This window comes from Rissa tridactyla, chromosome 1 (genome assembly GCF_028500815.1).
Source record: "Rissa tridactyla isolate bRisTri1 chromosome 1, bRisTri1.patW.cur.20221130, whole genome shotgun sequence".
In the NCBI taxonomy this organism is placed as follows: Eukaryota; Metazoa; Chordata; class Aves; order Charadriiformes; family Laridae; genus Rissa; species Rissa tridactyla.
In genome coordinates this window covers 23,921,868-23,942,927 of record NC_071466.1, presented here as the reverse complement: position 1 = coordinate 23,942,927, position 21,060 = coordinate 23,921,868, and the positions used below count along the sequence as shown (strand labels likewise).

The 21,060-nt window shown below is 42.7% G+C and overlaps 1 protein-coding gene across 6 annotated transcripts in view; it reads left to right on the top strand.

Moving 5' to 3' along the window:
- Window positions 1–21,060, top strand: part of SPATA13 (spermatogenesis associated 13) — a 165,626-nt gene that overhangs the window by 124,730 nt on the left and 19,836 nt on the right. For 4 of the 6 annotated variants that reach the window (XM_054209223.1, XM_054209240.1, XM_054209233.1 and 1 more), the window contains exons 3-4: window positions 8,359–8,721; window positions 12,297–12,441. In XM_054209223.1, coding sequence (XP_054065198.1) covers window positions 8,359–8,721; window positions 12,297–12,441 — 508 coding nt within the window. Of the gene's footprint in view, window positions 1–3,009; window positions 6,171–8,358; window positions 8,722–12,296; window positions 12,442–12,470; window positions 19,916–21,060 lie in introns of those variants that run through there. The other 2 variants (XM_054209257.1, XM_054209266.1) reach the window with 2 other exon arrangements.

Here is a 21,060-nt window from a genome sequence, read left to right as displayed (position 1 = left end):
GACCGAGCACAGCAGCCTCGACTCTTCCTGCTTCAAGCTCAACCACAGCAGCCTCACCCTTACTCCAACGCTCTAGGAAGTAATAGTTTGCAGACGAAGAGTTGCCCAAGGCAGCTCCACCCCACGCAAGCTGAGTTTGTGACTGCTGCTGGGACCTGCTGGTGGCTGGGTTTGGGCTTGGGCAGGGATGATGAGGCTTTGCTCTGGAAGGGTGGAGAGAGGGAGGAACTGGAGGATCTCCGCCTGGAGAGACACTGAAGAGATGCAAAGGCCTATGGCTTTTTATGGTTTGCTTTGTTAGCATAAAGTTCCACTTTCGACCTGTGGTTGTCGTCTGGCTTTTGAGGCTCGCCAACGGATGTTACAAAGACAGCCTGGAAAAAGTTGCTTGTTTTGCCAAATAAAAGGAAAACGGATTTTTTTTTTAGACCTGTTACGTGATCTGGAGTGTTCTGAGTCAATTTCAGAATTACTTATGGATTTATTTAGGGATTATTAATGCCTGTACATCTTCTAAGAAGAGGCAGAGGATGTGAATACTCCTTTACTATACACGACATGCTTGCTATTCCAGTTCAGCTGCTGAACTAAGGAAGGGACAGCGTTAGAGCATCACCCAGCTCTCCCCAAGTGTCAGTCCCTGGAAAACTAGTGGAAACAGTTTTCTGTTTTTGGCGCGCTTGCATTTTTATATGACTAATGAGATTATTTCTGCAAAACAAATACATTTCCCTGCAAACTCTCCTATGCCAGTCGGAAATGTTAGCTGATTTGGTTTTGGAAATGAGCTAGAGGAGAGGACGAAGGAAATCCTTGAGGCTGAAGAACAGATTTGAGAGTCAGGAGATCCGCTTGTCATTTCCAGTTCAGCCCTGTGCTTCCTCTGTGACTTACACGACTTAACTGCTTTGTGTCTGCTCCTTATCTGTGAAATGTGGATATTGCGAAGGTGAACTCGCTAATCTCGGTGAGGCATGTTGCTGAGAGGGAAAGCATTATGCTTGTTGATTACGATAAGCAGGCTTTCAAGAATCAGGTTAAATGAAGCAAACCTGCATTAAAAATGCCTTAGAAATAACATGGCCAAATTTTGTTTGTGGTTATATCTCTGTAGCCTATATAATGCAGTTTTATAGGTGTATTTGTTAGTTAAAATATGACAATTGCTTTGGTGTCAACAAACCCGAACAGTAGAACTCTATAATATTTTTCCAATTTCTCAAACTTCCAAAAAAATGAGTGTTTTACCACAGTAGCGTTATGTTGCTAATGGGGATTGATTTTACCACGTTACAAGGCACAGTGATGTAATTTTACTGTATGACAAGGTATAGTTTTTCCTTGCATCCATTCTAGGAGCTCATACTGGTGTAGTGCAGTGGTGTTCCTTTAGGGGGTCCCCCTTTGAAGCGGTGTTACTCAAATTTTTAAATTGTGGGTCCACTCAGTTTTGGGGAGGAAGAGGGAAGAAAAGGCAGATTATCTTGGTGTAATGTTTATAACTTCCAAGCAGCTAAAACTTATGTGAAGTTTTTAATATGGTCGTATTTGATTTCTTCTGCTGTGCTTGTTTGTATAGGTGTAAAGGCCTTAAACAGGTTTTTTTGCAGCTGTTTCACAGATCGTGTTCTCCTGCCTTGCAGACCACAAGTCGAATAGCACTGTGTATTCTAGGGGCAGATAATCAATGCATTTATTTGGGGGTCTTCTCAAAGGCTAATTAAAAAGAAAAGATGCTGGTGGCAGAGGAGGCACAGGCGTGTAAAGAAAAAGGATATAGTGCACTTTGCATTTAATTGGAAAGGAATAGATGAAAATTTTCTTCCTGTAAGTGAATTGGACTGGTTTAATAATTCTGGTTAGTTTATGATAGAAGCTGAAAACACGGACATTCTGAATGGGTGCTTTCTTCTACAGTAAAAGCAAAAATTTCCATGGTAACTATTGCTGTGCCGGTATCACTGTCGGAAATTGTCATCCTGTTGGATCAACAGGGAATCACCGGGCTCTCGTAGCACTTCAGGATCTTTTTATAAAATCTGGAAAGAAAGCAATAAATATATTTTCTCTGGAAGGCTGTATTCTATCTGGAGTCTCATAATCTCTGTGTCTGTCACAACGGTTTGCAAATAAAAATATTGATCACGTCCATGAAACATAAACCAAGCTTTTGGCCTCAGTTTGTAGTGATGATAAATAAACTTCATCTAATGCTCCCCCACTGCCATTTAGCAGCAGGAAAAGTGCAAAGGTTGCCTTTTATCATGTACCTGGGTGGAGACACGTTGTCCGGACTTTTACTCTGTTAAGTGAAGGTGATAAAATAATTTATGACCACTGGGTCGTGATCACTTGGTCCTTTATAGTTTTGCTAGCTTACATGAGTTAAAAAGTCAATTCTAATGTTACTACTAAGTCCCTAACATTTGGCAGTTAATGTGTTATACAGAAATATCAGCTAATTAATAGTAACCAATTATAATACTGGCATATAGCTGACATTGCTAGTATAAGAAGTTTGTACATTTTTATATAGACTCATGAACACACGCAGAAATGTGTATTCGTGATCAAAACACAGAAATATCTACATGAAACAGCACAAATGATGTGATTTTTCACTATAAATACTCCAGTTTTTGCTTTTAAGCCTTGTCATTTACAAAGAACATGAGTGATTATCTATCACATGTTTTCACTGAAAATCTATAGTAATCGTGTTCTGATACTTCTCAACCTACTCAGGTATTTTTTGTAATTTATTCTCAGCCAGAATTATCTGTTTCATTCATCGCATCTTTTTATAAATGGCATTCAGAAATGAATATGTATTTCTTGTATTTCTTCCTTTCTCTGGATTAGAGAAGAAAGGCAGCTGTAGTTAGCAAAGTTGCATTTCTGCTGGGCAGCTCAAAAATACAGAGATACCCAAACAAGAAGCAATGCAACTTATTGTGGAGCTAATCAAAAAAAAAAAAAAGGCAGAAGGGGGCTTTCTTTAATGAAAAACGGCTATGAAATACCCTTGAGCATCAGCTCCCCGGGGGTTCCTGGGCAGCAGCAGCAGCCTGTCTGTGTGGCCCTGTGGTACAGCCGCTGCTTTGGCAAAGGGGAGCGGGGAGGATGCTCTTCCCTGGAGACCAGCACGGCTGGGCGTCCTTGTCCAGGAGGCACCTACCTGTGACTTCCCAGCAGATTTCCAGGGCAAGAAAAAAATTTTGGGAGATGTAAGTGTCCCCTTATATATCTATATATTATGAAGCATTAATTGTATCAGTACGTTTAGAACACAAAAATAAAATTTAAGAAACCCAAATAAGTAACGGTATGGGTAGAAATGCAGATTAGTGGGCAGGGACCCTCAGCAATGTACACAGGGATCAACACGTTCATAGAGCGGTGATTTTACCTTCACCAGGGAGTTTATTGGCATAAACGCATTAACAAAAAAAACACCCGGGGATTGTTTTTCCTTTGGCAGCACTATGGCAACAGTATGTCAGCCCTCACAAGCATACTAACAGCAGCAAGCTGACCAGTAGCGGGCTGGGCTGGGTCTGATTTATAATTTGGGCTTTTTCTGCAGTGGAGAGTGTGGTCAGGTATAGGATGAAGGGTTATTCATGGTTATTCAACTGTGCCAGCAAAAGGTGCTGGCAGTTTTTTGCCATTTCACTGATAAAAGTTGCATCCATAGAAGCAACACTTTATCAGTACGGTACAGATCAGATCTCGTGCTCCTTGGGCAGCGCTCCCTCTGAAGGCAATTTTGGGTGCGGAATTTATCAAAATATACACTTGTAGTCTGAGTAATATTTGCAGAACCTGGCTCTCCTCCGGCTATAAAGGCTAAGATTTCACCTGATGCTGAAGTTAGCTTACATTGGTATTAATGAGTAACAAGGAATGCCAGCAGCAGTCATGCGCCATTAAATGCAACAGGGTTGTACCAGTGCCAGGTCGAGTTGAGCGAGATCATGATCAAGTCCTTGAAGCTGCTGTGCCTGGATTGGGAAATCAGTCTGGGGCCAGGCGAAGGAGAGATTTGGTCTGTCTGGGCTCAGGCAGCTGTGTGCCTGGGAGCCGCCTGGGAAAGCTCCCTCCATAGCCTGGTCAGGGGTCCATGGGAGGCAAACCCAAGCAGCACACCTGAAAGTGGCACCTAGAACTGAGCTGAGTTACCTAAAAATCGCTGTCAAGTGCAATGAGAGGCAGGTGTCCAAGACAGCTGCGCACAGCTGGAAAGCACCTTGTGGGGAAGCTGCACCTCGCTGGTGGGGGGAGATAGGAACCAACCAGGCTTCCCTACAATGTTGGGGAACATGGCTGTAGTGCCATCTACATCTACCCGAGATCAGCTCTTGCACCTGATTCCTGCCCGTAGTGCTCTGTAGGCTTGGTTGACAGTCTTGTTTGGGGGCACAACTCAATTGCCTGAACGTAGGCACCCAGCGCTGCTGGAGGTGCCCTGACTGGTTCCCCCTTGTCTCCAGGGGGTGCTTCTGGATGGCCCATGCCTCCCGTACGTCTTCTGTCATACTTGCATGATGCATGGTATGTGGAGATATTTTAGATCCCTTAGGACATTTGAAACGGCTCTGGCTGCCAATGTGTAGGCAGCAGAATCTCACCCCAGATCTCTAGAGGCTATGATGACAGCTTTAACATCTACCTCCACTGGTACCTCCAATGGAGGTGTCCACATGGACACCTCCATTGCAGACATCAAAATTTAGGCGTGGGGATCTGGACCTGAATTCCCCCTGAAGAGTGACATATTACATGGGAACAATACCAAATAAAAGTGTAGCCTGGATCACAGTAAATATTCATTTTAAATGGTCGTATTTGTAGATATACTGCTGTCAACAAAAAGGAAAATGATTGAAAATACAATAATTTAACTAATACGCTGTTGTAGGAATTTAGCTGTCCGAGTAAAATTAATTCATTTGCATCAGTATAAATATGTAGCGTTTGCAGTCTCAGAAGAAACCTAGCATAGGATACAGCCTAAAAGATAAGATGCATAATCTTGATTGCTAGCATTGGTGATCCTGTGCTGTTACCAGACTAGCAGGTGTGAATTTCAGAAAATCCAGTGTGGATTCAGCTTAGACCTTTACTTCTCAGAAATCTTGAAATTCCTTGAAATTTTTGACCAACATTTATAATGCATGAGTTTTTGATTTTCATCCTATATGAAGTGCCATGTATATCTCTATTCATAGAAGGCTTAGAGTTGGAAGGGACCTTGAAGATCATCTAGTTCCAACCCCCCTGCCACGGGCAGGGACACCTCCCACTAGACCAGGCTGCTCAAAGCCCCATCCAGCCTGGCCTTGAACACTTCCAGGGATGGGGCATCCACAGCTTCCCTGGGCAACCTGTGCCAGTGTCTCACCACCCTCACAGGAAAGAATTTATTCCGAATGTCTATAGGTGTTACCAATAATAATTGTAGAATATAAACCTGGTTTCACTTATAAGGGATTAATCAAGAGAAAGTTATTTGAGGTCAGTGGTGCTGCACCAGTATAAAGCCGGTGACAGGTGGAACAAAACTGTTTCCTCAGAATTTTTTCATTGATGTCAAGAATCAGATTTAAGCTTAAGTGGCTGCAATACTGGAGCCTGTGAGTTGGGTGCTGGATATTTTACTCATGCTAGTAAGCAGTCACTTGATAGGTCCTGCTTGAGTAGGTCTCTTAAAGTGAGGTTGTGAGTCTGGTTTCCTCTGATTTTTGCTGTGAGAGGCTTAAGTTTTCTGTTTTATTAGTATTCTTTATTGCAGTTTATAGATCTCAGCCTAAAAATACACGTCCTTTAGCATTCTTTATTGCACAGCAGAGATTAGTCTCGCTGTCATTTGGATCAGTACTGTAGGCGGAGTGCTGCAGAACGAGAGCAGTCCTCTCTTTGCAAATGTTATTGCTCAAGATAAGGGTATAGAAAGCAGATTAGGACATGACGTGTGACGTGTCCTTCCCTCAGCCTAAAAGTACAGGATCATGGGATGAACTTCGCCTGACTGGTTAGGCAGAGAGTTTCCTCTCGCTTGTAGTTCTTACGGACAAGACTTTGCAAAACAAAAACGTAAAATGACTCTCATGAGCTCCTTTCTCAGTCACTGCATTTGTGGAGACCCTTTACCTGTGTCTGATTCTGAGGTAAGAACCTTATTCGACCTGTGATTTTGTTGCTCTGACCTCGGAGGGGCTGGTTTAAGGGACAGCTTCTGATGAAGCTGTGTCACTGCACCAGCCAGGGAGTCACTTTCTACTGAATCACTTTTACTTTTAAAACTGGTCCTCAGCTAAAATCTGCAGAGAAGTTGGAGCATGCTTGAGTTACAGGTGTGATGCCATAGAAATCAGAATTTAAGCAAGTGCTCTGTTTAGAATAAATTTCATGCTGTAAGTGAAATAATTGAATGTAGAGTACTGTATGACATTGATCATTTTTCATACCTTAATTGCAGTAATTACGTTAAAATGCTGACTGTTTAATAACTCTGCCTACTAGATAATACGCTTTTTGTACAGTGAAATTTGTCTTGAGTTGTCTTTCAAACAAAAAGCAGAATCTGGCCACTGTGTCAGAGTTGCACTGCCCTGGTTGAAACCAGCAGCTGGAGAAGAAGGTGGCAGAAGATAAGTGCTTTTTCACAGGCATCATTGTAAAAGGCTGATTCTGGGCTGCATGTTTGCTTTGAATATGCAATACCTGAAATGCCTTCATCTGGTCTGAAACAGATGAACAAAATGTAGCCAGAGACAGGCAAAATGATGCCTTTCTTTTTTGGAATACTTATTAGCATTGAACATCGTCAGAAATACACTTAGATAGTCTAAAGATATCCTAATGAAGATGTAGGCTGATTTTTTTAGAAAAAAAAAGTCAGAATTAGTTCATAATTTGTATAAGAACTTGGGGCAGGGTTCATTTGCTTGGCAGTGCTGTGGAGTTTGCCATTCACTCCATCAGGCGTTCATGCAAACTGCCACCAAGCCCAGAAACACCCATCTTCCTCTCTCTGCTTCTTTTTTATTCTTTACAGAGGAGCCAGGAAAAGCCAAGGAAATGCTGAGGATTTGGAAATTTTGGGGGAAAGTGCATGCAAATTTTATGATGTGCAGTATTTTTTCTCAAAAACTGTAGGGGTTTTGCTAGAAAAAGATTACAGCAGTATTACTCCAAATGCATTGAAATCCTGAAAAATGTTCCCTCTAACAAGTACTTCAGTTGACTTTATTTTATTTCCAAACTTGCCTACCAGTGCAATTATGATACCTGTAGGCATTAACCTTTGTGAGCCAGATGTGCTGTTAAATGGGAATAACATGCTCGTTTTCCAAGTTTCCTCTCTAAACCCGTCAGTTTTCCTGTATTTATGTTATAACCTATCTCTGGTCCTACTCGGTATGAATATAAACCTCCATGAGTGTGTAGAAAATTAGCTTCTGCCTTCCAGACTGGATGAGCTCACTCACCCAATTCGCACGTGGCTGCGTAATCTCTAGATCTGACCCAAGTGAGAGTGTGGGAGTGAGTGGTAGGAGGGGGTGCGACTGCCCGGTTTGGTATCGGCTCACAGTTACCTGGGATGGGCAAGCAGTCAAACTGCAGCCTTACCGCTCATTTTCATCACTGAATGGAGGTAAAGCCTCCATTCATAGCCTCCATAACATAGAATGATTTGGGTTGGAAGGGACCTTTGAAGATCATCTAGTCCAGCCCCCCTACCATGGGCAGGGACATCTTTCACCAAAGCAGGTGACTCAAAGCCCCATCCAACCTGAGTGTGAACACTTCCAATGATGGGGAATCCACAACTTCCCTGGGCAACCTGTTCCAGTGCCTCACCACCCTTATTGTAAAAAATGTCTTCCTTACGTCCAATCTAAACTCTTTCAGTTTAAAACCATTACCCTTTGTCCAAAAAGTGCAGAAACCCAGCTAGCATGCTGATTGAATAATTTTTGCTGGTGTTACATGTAACATCCTACTTGTGCCCAGGAACAAGTCCTGTGAGTGCCTTTCCAAGACATTATTTAGTGAATTCAGTGTTTATGATAGGATCTGTCTGTACTGCTGAGATAATAGGTGAGTTTTTAGTGTTATTAGTCATGTTTGTGTAAGAGATGCTGACAGTTGGGTGTTAACCTTACTCAGTACGAGCATCATGATGTCTTTCCTTTGCAAAGTTACTCTCTTCCTGAATTGTCAGTGGCATTTATTGTATTTATTATGATAACGCTTTCTTTTTAGCATTGTTAAATTGATCTGCCATTGAAAAACTCGCAAATGATTGTCAGAAAATTCTGTGGCTTATTTGACTTGTTCACATTTAAAAAGGTTGTTTCTGATGACCACTGGAAGAGGTCCCCATCCCAGGATGAAGAAAAGACAGACACACAAAAGGTTGCACCCAGGAGATGGGGCTCTGGAAAAAGATCTCGTCCCAGACCTCTTTCAGACTATGGCCAAATGTCCATCAGAAGTTTCTCTATACCAGAAGATGCAGTTGCGGTGGAGTCTCAGAAGACAGACTGCACGGATGGAGAAAATCAGCCAGGACTGGCTTCCGTCGGGTCTGTGATCCAAAGCAATACAGTAGGCTACCACAGAGGACGAAAAAGAAGACCCATCTCCGTAATAGGTGGGGTCAATTTCTATGGAAACGGTCCGGCAGAAGAGATAGAAGGTCTGCTGACACAAGTAAGATAAGAGATGTGCTCTCTGCAAACTGCACAAGACCCTTTCACTTCCTTGTCTCTATCTTCAGCCTAGAAAATAGAATGGATGCTTCCTTCTCTTCCTTCCCTTTCGTCAAGCTGACATCGTGTACTTACAATTCTGCTTTCCTGGTCACTAATTACTTTGTCTTGTTGTTACAAAACAAACCAGCATGGAATAAAACTGGTCCTGACTTTGGGATAATATTTTCCGTATTGTACATAACCCTTATTTCTTTCTTAGAATGGTTGTTATGTCTCATATTGGTGTATATGAGCTGATTTGTATGTAATACAGCTGTGTGTTTAGTCACCTTACAGGGCATAAGGCCTCAGGAACAGAGGAGTACAAACAATATAATAGTAACACATTATTTATTGATCATTTCAAATTCTATGAAAGCAGGCCTGTTCAAAACCTGTGGCATTAGCTGTGGTGTTCAAAATCTTGGTATTTGCATAGCAATGATACTTATAACTAATAAGGAAGTAGCTTTAGAAACTTGGTAATAAATTAAGGAGTTAATAAAATAAAAAAAAAATCTGAGAAAACTGTGAATATGAAAAAAACCCACCCTGTTTATGCACTACTATATTGACCTGATGGAACGCAGGAAGCCTGTAAGAAAACAGCGAGTGGTTGAGTTACCACTTGAGCAGTACCTATATGCTTATTTGCCATCTGTGTTGGCTTAGGTAAGAGACTGAGAAACAAAAAACTTCTGAAAGATAAAAATAGCTCCTTTTTTCCTGGAGGTAGTCCTGAGCGGGTATGATGTGTGGAGGATCTTACTGTTCTGGTGGTAATGGTGGCCCCATCTTGTAGCTGGTTGCAGAGCTTCAAGCTCATGGGCTTTTGTAACCCTGCACTGATCAGGTGTTTTCCACTCTCCAGAAAAGCTGGAGGACTCCTACTTAAAGCAATTGTCAAGTTGATAAAGCAACAGAAAGAAAGGAATAGTATTTACATCCTAAAAAAATGAGCTTCTAGTTGTTATTAATGGAATTTGTATCCTCTTAATCTTTCTCATGCCACTCGTTCTCCTGCTGGGAAGTTCAATGCAGTATCATTCATGGGTACGGTACTTCCCCAACTGAAATCAAATGCTGAAACAATGGCAGGATTTTCAGTCTCCTGTGAAAAGCAATTTTTAACATGAACACTGTTACTGTATACTGCATGTTTTTTTTTTTTATAGTTCCCTGATGAAAAAATGCATCCTGAAGTCTGTACCAGCAGAACTCCAGTTGAAGCCAATGAATGTTTTACCCAGGCAAAGGCCGTAATTTCAAAACCGATATAATTGGGATATTTTAAAATAAATCTTATCATTACTTAGCTTGGAGGAAAAAAAGAGGAAAGTTATTGTCATGAATTGTAGGCCATCTTACCCTAATAGACAGATTTCAAGCAATACTGAGTATCAGCAACACAAATTATCCTTGCCGTACCATGGAAGTGGTTGAACGCTCTCCAGGCCCTTCATTTACTGCTGAAAACAAATTGATCTGTCTTGAAACCTTGCTGGCATCAGTTAATTAATGAAGGAACATGAATCAAGGCAGCAATTTGAGTTGACTCTTTCCATGCTCCGATGCTGCTGCCAGGGCTGGCCGGGGTTAAATGAGGACACTGCTAGATCACTGTGGCCAAGACCAAAACCGTTCCCCATAGGGACACATTTTTAACCCAAATGATGGCCTTCCTGGGCCTGCCGCTGAGGCACATCCTTGCCTGTCCGGGGAAGGATCTGGCCTGAAGCCTTACAAGAAAATTTTAATTGCCCAAAAATAAATAGGTGTGTTGCTATATGCTGTTTGCATATAGTAGTTGACATCACTTCTTTTACCTGTTCGATGCAATATATCGGACTTACACTTTGTGTTGTTACTCAGTAGGATCCTGATTTGTTGCTAAACCAGTGAAGAAATGAGGTTTAAAGGTGAGGTTAGTTAAATCGTATTCAATACACACAGGGGTTTTTGGCAGTCATATTCAAAAGTAAATTTGTAGCTGGAATGTAAAAAAGAACTAATGAAGCATGAATACATGTGCTAGAAGTAATTTTTGTGGGGCTTTCAAAGACTGATCTTCACCTTGATGATTTTTTTTTCTTAAAAGCTTTGAAAACCCACGGGAATATTTGAAAAGTGTAATGCTAATTCCTTCTTTGTTGAGTTTTGTTTTGGTCTGACAGCTTAGGTGTGAGAAAACATTTTCAAACAATTCTAAACCATTGGTTTCATAATAGAGTGTCAAGAGAGCATAAAAAAACACAACCCTGATGTTTCAGATTACTTGATAGAAGGGCCCATGGACAGTAACAACTGAAAGATAAGATGTAAAGATGAGTTTTTCTGAAGTTCATATGCCAAGGTCAGGCTATTTAATATTGAATGTTTATGCAAGGTCATTCAGCCTGGCTAATGTGGAGCATCTGTCGTTCGTTTAGTGGCCAGCCCAACCTACAGCATGAAAAGGGACAACATAAAATTGGATTCAGTTTGCAAATAAAACAGGGGTAGGTTCTCTAATCACAATTAGGCAAATGAATGATTTAATGGAAGAAAATGGCTTCTAGATAAAGTTATGAGTAAACTTAATATTATCTCTTTTTAATGAGACTCCTGGGAACTTCAGGGCAGCGGATCATTTAGATAATCATTTTAGTCTTGTAAAATACCTTTAGAATCATAGAATCATAGAATTGTTAGGGTTGGAAGGGACCTTAAAGGTCATCCAGTTCCAACCCCCCTGCCATGGGCAGGGACACCTCCCACTAGATCAGGTTGCTCAGAGCCCCGTCCAGCCTGGCCTTAAAAACTTCCAGGGATGGGGCTTCCACCACCTCTCTGGGCCACCTGTTCCAGTGTCTCACCACCCTCATGGTGAAGAACTTCCTCGTAACGTCCAGTCTGAATCGACCCATCTCTAGCTTTAATCCATTCCCTCTAGTCCTACCGTTACCCGACATCCTAGAAAGTCCCTCACCAGCTTTCTTGTAGGCCCCCTTAAGATACTGGTAGGCCACTCTAAGGTCTCCTCGGAGCCTTCTTGTCTCCAGACTGAACAACCCCAACTCTCTCAATCTGTCCTTACTTTATTTTATTTTATAAGCAATACATTTACTTGAAGAAAGCAAGTTTCCCAGGAAATGAATACAACTTCCAGCTTTAGCATTTCTGGTCATTCTTTCGCTTGGGGTTTCCCCTCAGATGTGTGTTTACAACGCCGGCCAGCATTGTGCAGGCTGGTCTCAAAGCAGTTAGATCCCAGAGCATTTGGGCACGCAAGATGAAAATCATAGAGCATGTCTGGTCACAATGAAGGCTAAGGAGTTTTTAATGTAACAGAGAACTGTAATGTAATAAAACATTTTCTGTGATGCTGGTGGATATGGTATGCAGTGTTTAAGCAATGTCACTTCAAAGCAGGGGATTGTACTGCCCCTGCAATTAGCTGGACTATCTGAAGAAACCTTACTTCATACCTGAGTTTTGCTCAGTTGGACTTGCTGGTAGCTTTACTAATACTGGATTTTCCTGTTTTCTCTGTAGCCTGCAACGCGGCCACCCGTCCCAGCGCACCAGGTCCCCCCTTACAAAGCCGTTTCGGCCAGGTTCCGGCCGCTCACCTTTTCACAAAGTACCCCCATCGGCCTGGACCGGGTTGGACGAAGGCGGCAGATGAGAACATCTAATGGTAAGATGGGCAAATCTTTTTTAACTTTCTAGATCTCAACTTCATACCCCAGCTTGGTCAGGAAGTAGGTTGTAATGTGGAACACAAAAGGGTGCAAACCAACTCAGTGACAAAGTAGTACCCAGCTCAGTTGCTTTGTTTGACGACTTTCTTGTTAATAGCTTTTCCTGCTGCTTACACGTAAAGCTTGTTTTTGACATCTACTCTTTCGCATTGCTATGGTCTATTCTTCTGTACCACTTGCACTCCTGCATTTTCCACTCTCTATTCACATACTTGCCTGAAGATAATAATAGAATATGAAGGAAGTAAGGTCTGATGTGCTTTTGAGTTCATACCCAAACCATAGCCACACCACACATGTATTTTTATTTTCTGTTTGCCGTGCATTCAGCTTAACTACCTAGCTAGGCAAGCCTTAAATAATTAAGCAGCTTGTTTCAGAGAACTGTATGCAGTTGCAGTCGCTTACATAGTGGTGAGTGTAGCCCAACCAGGGCTCTGGGACATCATGGACAGATCCGTGGAAAATATTGCCTTTTTGGAAGTGGTACCCTTTATCAGACTCTCTGATATGCCTCGTGTATTTTTTCTGTAATTTTTTACTATTAGCATGCAGTGCTATAATGAGTTAATAGAAAGTCCTACCTAGCATTAGTGGAACATTTCTTGTCAAGTGGGACCAGAAAACCTGGGTTTATACCATTTGTGTTCTTTCAGCCCACCGTGAGCATAATCTAAACAATTATTTGTGTTTCACTGGCAAGGGTCGGACATAAAAGCAAAATTTTCACTTCATATTCTTCACTGTTAATAGTGAACAAAACACTGCAGGGAACCTTCACTGTGCCTCTCTGTGAGAGAGTAAGTGAAGGTGTCTGGATCAGGGCTTGCCATGACTGAAGAAGGAAAGTTAACAAATAGCATTTTCAATGTTTCTTTGTTGAAATTATACATATGTTTACTACTCAGTACTTGGCTTTTATGGTTCAAAGCTAAGTTTTAGCTGCAATGATATCCAAATTCTGCTCAAAAATCCCTCAATTACAAATTAATTTTTATAAGAACATTTTAAAACTGCGTTTTCCAGTCTTCAGTAGAGCATGACACTTTTCTTCAGAAGGTGCTCTCCAAGGAAAAGAGTTGAGAATTTCTAACTATAGCAATGACATACATTATATATGCTATATTAGTATTCTCTTTTTAATTTATGTTGTAGTAAAATATTGGCAACTACTTTAAAACCCATGTCTGGAGTGTGTCCTTGCTGTACGTATCTCAATATACTGAATGATCCAGATTAGACATGGAGGTAAATTCAACATCTAATACTGCAACCCTTGCTGAGATTACATGGTATTACATGGTCCCTGATTCTAGAACAGCTACTCACAGAATAATAGGTTTGCCCTGAGTTAGTTTCAAAAAAAGAGACTCTTTACACATCACGGAGTAGGGATTCCTTTTCTATTTTTAGTTATCCTTTCCATTTCATGTTTGGAAACCAGATGAAGTCACAGAATCACAGAACGATAGGGGTTGGAAGGGACCTCTGGAGATCATCTAGTCCAACCGCCATAACAATAATAGTTACCTAGACAACTGCCTGAGAGTAGTGTCTTCCCAGGTGTTTAGATTTCAAATAACTGGTCTCCTAAGCATAAGCGACAGGATGACAAATACACAAAGCAAGGTTTCTGCCACTTTTCAAGACAATGAAGCCAAAGCAATATTGATTATGCTAGATGTGACTTTTATGACTCATTACAATAAACATAGCAGTTGAGCAGGAAAAGCTTCTGAAATGAAAGCCCCGAAGGCAAGTGGGGGAATATCACGGACTTTGCAGTTTGAGAGCAGTTGCAAAGATCTCTTAAGTAGCTCCAGCAGAAAATAATAAAGTGACTAGTGTCACACATTCTGATCTCTTTCCTTTTTCTCTTAAATTCACAAGGCATTTCCTTGTCTTTGAACATGTGAGAGTTTTTTGTTTGCTCGTGTACAGTGAAATTTGATAGCACAAAAGCCCTTTATTACAGAGAGAAATTCTAAACCCAAGCACTGAAAACCAGTGCTATCTTATTTTAGTTACTTGCTAAAGCCTAATACATTGCCTGTCTACTTTTATAACAAGAGGCGACGGGAGGCAAGCACTGGAGGCAAAATTGAAGCTGTCAGGTAGAAGCTAAAAAGAGCAGGAGCCCAGTGGTAAAATTGCCCCAAGTGCTGACAATACCACGCTCGGTGTCAGCCAGAGAGGCCTTTTTACCTCCAGGCACCTTCACGCAGAAAGTTGTATTAAAAAGAGGGAGATTTAGATTATTTATGAACCGAGGAGCATTTGAAATAAAAAAGATCCTTTGCTTTCTAAACCAAAACAAAAGCAGGCTGCTGACATGTAAACCAAGAGATTATGGGGTAGTTTCTAAACAAAGAATTAGGGGAAAGCTGGCGAGGTGAAATAATACAGAGTACAGGACAGCATGTCCTTCACAGGCGATGTCAATGATCGCTGCATTCTCAGAGGAAGGATGGGGCAGAAGCTGACAAAACTCAAGCAACAAATAGTCAGAAACTGTTGGACAAATGTTGTTTAAAGAGGATTTAGAAAAACAGGCAACCCTGCCAGTAATAGTGGAAGTTTAAAAAGATGGAGAAATAAACATATTTTTAAAGAAGCTAGATGACATATGTCAGAAACTTGGTTGAAGGAAGATAACCAGTGGAGATAATCAGCATATCACCACTGTGCAAGCTGTGTAGGAATAACAGAAAAGATTGTACCAGTGAAAAAGTCTCTAATGTGTTAAAGAAAAATAGAAGACCCAAATCAGATAGAGAAATTGACCGTATCATCAAGTGTCACAGGACCCGTGGACTGGAATGCCATGCCTAAATGGGAGAAAGTATAGTGACAGGATTAAATCAGGAACCACCTGAGATCACCAGGATGGTGATAGTAAATTGTCAAACCAAGGAAACCAGAGAAGTTTCAAGGGCAGCAAGCACAGTCATAAAAGGAGACTTAAATGGCTGCCATGTGGGTTAAGTGTTGGAATGGGGCACAGTGCTATGTTTTTAGGTGCACCATAAATAACTCCTCGATGCAGCTAATCAGGAGACCTACAGGAAAGGAAACAATCCTTGAACCATTCCTGAGGTGTGTGCAGGATCACACATAAGAGCTGTAAGGGTGGGATGCGTCTCATCTGACTCTATGGACTACTAAACTAAGCTAGGTGACCTTGACTGGAAGAAACAGATAATTTAGGGCGCTGTTCATTGACCGAATACAGACAGATAATGAATCTTGCCCTCTGTGTCCATAATGCACGCTGAGCCAATATCCTTGCAGGGGTGAGAAGAGTAAAAAAATCCAATACAGTATGTGTTTTAATTTAAAAGAGGGAAAGTAAATATAAGTGAGAAGTTATTTATGTAACAAAGGAATTCAAAGAAGCAGAAGAGGGTGTTGAATTCTTGTAGGCAGCAGAGAGTGTGTTCAAGGACAGCATCTTAGATGCTGAGAGCAAATTCCTGTCACCTGTCAAAACAGAATTTGGAAACAGAAGAAAAGGGTTCTGCCATTAAACACAGGGAAAAAGAACCTATCAAAAGAAAAAAAAGGCATCCTTCAGGTTGTTGAATTGTATCCAAATAGAAAAAAAACCCCAAACCTCTAGCAATTTTGATGTAAAGCTACAGGAACGTAGAATTAATTTACTAAAGATATAAAAACTATGTAATATAAAAAAATGTGAGAACCTGCTAGACTACTAGACAGTTTGCAGGCCTTGGAAGTAAGTGAGAAATAAAACCTGAGCTCAAATTGGATAAGGATCTGTCTCAAAATGTCAGCAATACTTGTAAAGCAACTAAATGAATAGTAACAAATTCCCAGAACCAAGACTTCTAAAGGGGTTTAAGAGCGAAATTGCTGAGCTACTGCCTCAGCGTGGAATTCGTTCCCCCAAAATTGCCTCAGTACAAGGAAGAGGGCAGCAAGAGATAACCGTTTATAAAGAAGTATCAGGAGGGATCCAGTGAGCAGTAGATCAGTGAGTTTCACATCATAGCATGTAGAATATATAAAGAATGTATTTAGGACTTAGGAACTATAAGAGAGAGTAACATCAACAGACTGGTGGACCCTTAGGATGAAGAAGGGCCCATGTGCCCTAGAGGAAAGCTGTGCCCTAGAAATGGATTAGGTTTTCTGAAAAAAAAAACCACTGAGGATCCAAGGGGATTCAGTAGGTATAGCTACTTGGATCTCCAAAAGGCCTCTGACAAGATCTCTTACAAAAGTCTCTTAATAGACATAAGCCTGGGATAATAGGGAGGATCCTTCCATGCTTTAATAAGTGAGTAAGCACTAAGTAATGGAGAGGAGGAAAGTGGTTGGTTTTCTTAAGCAGAAAGTTCACGAGTGGAGTCGGGTGTTCAGGGGCTTCACAAATAACGTGGGGAGGGAGGCATAGAGTGAAATTATAATTCTTGCTTGTGTGCTAAATTATTCATGGCAGTAAAAGCACAAGCCCCTTGAAGAGAGTTGCATAAGGATTTCACAATACCGAGACACACCGCGCTGCGCTGGCGGCAGGTGGGTTCGGTGTTGATAAAGGCGAGGCGGTGCACATGGAGGCACACGAGCCTGGTACGCTCGCAGCAGAATGGATTTAAAGCTGGTAATTGCCATTCAGGAAGAGATCTTGCAATCTTGACAGTTTATGAAAGTGTCAGTTCAGTGCATAGTAACAGTCAAAACAGTAAATAAAAGGGCAGGAGTTTGTAGGAAGGGAATAGAGAACAAAACAGAAAGCCTGATTGTGCCACTGGTGTGGTGTGTGGGGGCCATCTCCCCATGCCTCTCTACCTCAAAAGGCATTTTCTTTACAGGGGACGATAAAGAGAAGGGCAAAAGGACAGAAAAACCCACTCAGTGCCTGTGTGAGGAATGATTAACGCGGGTAGGGCCCTGCAACTTGGAAGAAAGGACAATAGGGGAATAAAAGTCTGACTGGCAGAGGAAAAATGAAGAGATAATAGTTATTGTTTCCAATAAAGTAAGAACTAAAGGGCACCAAGTGAAATAATCAGATAGGAAGTTAAAAATAAAAGATAATTTTCACACACTATAAAATTACATGATGAAACTAATTGCTGCACATGATTTTTCACATCCCCAAAGTTTACAAAAATTCAGAAAGTGGTTTGAAAAATGCAGTTCATTAGACACAAAGATATCACTTCTGCCCCAGGAGGGATCTTACTGATCTGCAGATACCTGGAATTTAGGAAAGTACATCAGAAAAACGCCATTACATGTCTCATCGATTTTTATGTTCCTCCCAGGGCATCTGCTACCGGCTGCTGTCAGGGCAGGAGGTGGGGGGGACCTTTGGTCTGCCCCAGGGTGGAGGGTCCTGTGATGCCAGAGGGGTATCTAGAACTGGATTTTCTCGGGGCGGATGAACTAGCTTTTAATTTTAGTATTTTAGTATGTGCTACCCACAGCCTTTCCAGAGTGCCCTGTGCAGTGGGTAAACCAGCGCGGCGTGCATTTGGAGTGGCGCTAGAGAGGACAGCCCGCGTCTCCGCCTGTCCCTGGCTGATCCCGCCAGGAAATGAACCCACCACCGGGTCACCCCAGAGGAGTACTTCAATTTGTGGTTCAGTTTGTGGCTGCACAGTTGCTAGATGTGCCCGTGCAGAGGAGGGAGAACAGATTCCGCCCCCCCCCCGGCCCCAGCAGCATCCCATGGTGGCACTGGATTAGTCATCGGGCAAAAGCACGCAGTCTGTTCCGTTCTGCAAGAATCAAACCAAATGACTGTTTTTCAGAGATCGTTTTTAATGTATCTTCTAGAAGAGCTGTGTGGGGTTTGATCCCATTTTCCTTTGGCAGTTCAGCTGTTTCCCCCCTGTGGGTAGGGGTTTGACATGGCAGAGCTTGTGCTCTGGCTGATTGAAAGCGTGAAGCCTTCACTTGCAGGTCCCACGATCATCAGCACTTCAGTGTCACATCCGTTTGCTGCATTGGTTTTTTTTTTTTTAATGATTTGTGCCGAGAAAAATGTGTGGGGCTGTGTATAATATGTAGTGGCTTGTTTTTACTGTGCTATCCAACAAGGGTCCCTGCAGTAAGAAATAATAGGGAAGTTTGGGGATTCAGAAGAGAATTCCTGTCAGCCTCCCGTGCAGTGCAGCCCAGCCTGGGTTTTTGTAGGAAGATGGCATTAATATTGCAGGGCGATGTTTGGCCTTTCCTTCTCCGTCTGAGGCAGCGCTGGAGGAAACCATGTGATTTCAGTGGGTGTTGAGCGGTCTGCCTGCAGAAATGCCTCCAGGGGTTTGTGAACATGTCCCCGGAGATGCCGCAGCCCCCAGTTAAAGGACAAGCTCAGTTTGCAACGTTGCTGCTCAGAGCAACGCAGTCTGTGGGTAAAGAACGAGCCGTAAAGATGATGGAGCTTTCCCAACCGTAAATGCTGGGCTGTGTACAAGTGCAGGATGCAGCAGGGTTTGCGCTCTGCTGATGGGAGCAGCTCCTGCCTTTGCTTCCAGTGCGTGAACCGATCCGGCTTCACTGTACAACAACGCGGATGTAAGGGTGGTGAATGCTGGCCCACGGTGAATGAATGAGGCTGTGCTCTGGCTGGGTCATTCCCGGTGAAAGTTGGGCTGTTTGGGTGCTTTCCTGCCTCGTTCCCTGTTTTCTGGAGCAGCTGAATCAAGTTTGCAGTTTGAGAAAATGTCTCTGTCCTCCTCTCTTTTCCTGGGAGCAGCCTGCCGCAGCCTTAACGCTTCAGCTGCCTGTGCCCTGCATAATGAACAGCATTTGCCTGTGAAACAAGAGAAGTTTTAATAGCCACGCAAAAAATACCTTCTACTGGAATTTTAACCGGTATAATATTCCAAAGCTAGACCGATACTCCGAACAGTGTTGTAATACAAGGAACTCCCAGCTCCCATCCAAGTAGTCTATCCCTTTGAATTGCAGTCATTTGAATATAGATTGAAATTGCATTAAGCTGCTTTAATGAAAAACAAATGTACTCCTTGGCTCGCTGCGCTGAGGCGCTCGGGCACCCTGGGAGCGGTCTGGCCGGCGCAGGCGGCTGTGGGCACTGCGCGGCCGGGGCCAGGCAGCCCGGTTTTTGTTTCTTTTCTGGAACTTCCTCCCTAAGGGCACCCCATGATGTCAGCGAGCCGGGAGCTGAGCGCGCCGCTGGCAGTTCCCAGCCGGGCTCGGCCTCGGAGGCACAGCCGGCAAGCCGAAAGCAGCCAACAGGCTGTTTCTCCGCGCTGTGGGTAGCTCAGAGCCTTTTGTGATCCTCCGCCAGCCCTTTGGGACCGAGCATCACCTGTTAGAGGTCCAGCCCTTGCCCTGGGGTCGAGCCTGACGGCAGCATGGTAGCCAGGGGGGGAATGGCACGGTTTTGGAGTCTGGAGAGCCTTCAGATGGGTACATGTGAGTAGAATATGCTCTCTCTTTCTCGCTATTTTTTACAGTGTTTTTAGATTGAACGGGTAGGCTGTGGCTGTCAGGGAGCCTGATTCTGATCACGCTTATATTGTGTCATCCACGGGAGCCTGCAAGCCTTACACGGGTGACAAAGCTGCTAGGAGATCGGAATCACTCCCAGGCTGTCTTTTAAGTTTTTGCATCCCGTTGGAGCAAAAGACTTCCCCCCCTCCAACCTCTGATATTTCTGTCTGTAAACAGCAGAAGAATAGATGCCGAATGCAAGCGACTGATTTTTGTTTGAGTAACTATCAAGACAATGTAAGCTTGTTGATTTGGTACAGAATAATGAACAGTTATCGGTCCCAAAATTGCAGTCATTTTTCATCTGGAGCCAAATGAATTAGGTTATTTTGATGTGGCGTTGTTACTGGAGCAAACCGACAGGCAGTACTGATAGTACAGTGGAGACGTATAAAGGATCACTGGGATTAATATTTTTTGGTATTGCTTTATAAAACGAGAATTGATTTAATGAATTATTTATTTGCAGGTTTTTTTTTTAATAAAGCAGTTTCAGTAAGTTTCACAAGATGTGTTTTAGAATTTTATGAGTACTCAGGTTTATGAGTCTGTGGGGAAAAAAAAATCTTGTTTTTTTAAATAGGGATTCTGCATCCTCCCTGGTTAGGCAGATTATACCATTAATGCGAGTGTATATTTAAAATGCTGGGGAGTAGAAGAGGACGGTTGAATAGCCATGTTCTGTTACATCAAGACTATGCAATATTTTTCTACTTTTAAAGGAAAGAAAAATCTTCCTAGCTTTTCAGTGCATCTGTGCAGTAATCAGCTTTGATCTCCTTTGCAAATTAATACCCAAACGACCAAAGATGCTAGTGGTGGTGTGAGCGCCCATAAGGAGGGGGTTGAAGTGTTTCTCCCTACATGGTGAATGACAGATAGGCAGCGGCGTGCCCGTCAGTTGCGTAGGTGTGCGGAGTAAAGCCAGGAGTCATCTCTTTGTGGCTCTCACCCAGCCGGAGCCCAGAGCTCAGCAGGCAGGCGGTGCCCAGGCTCGACGCAGGGCAGGGAAGGGGCAGGGGCAGGGCCCTGCTGCCTGGTGGAATTGGCAGGTTCAATAACTCCGC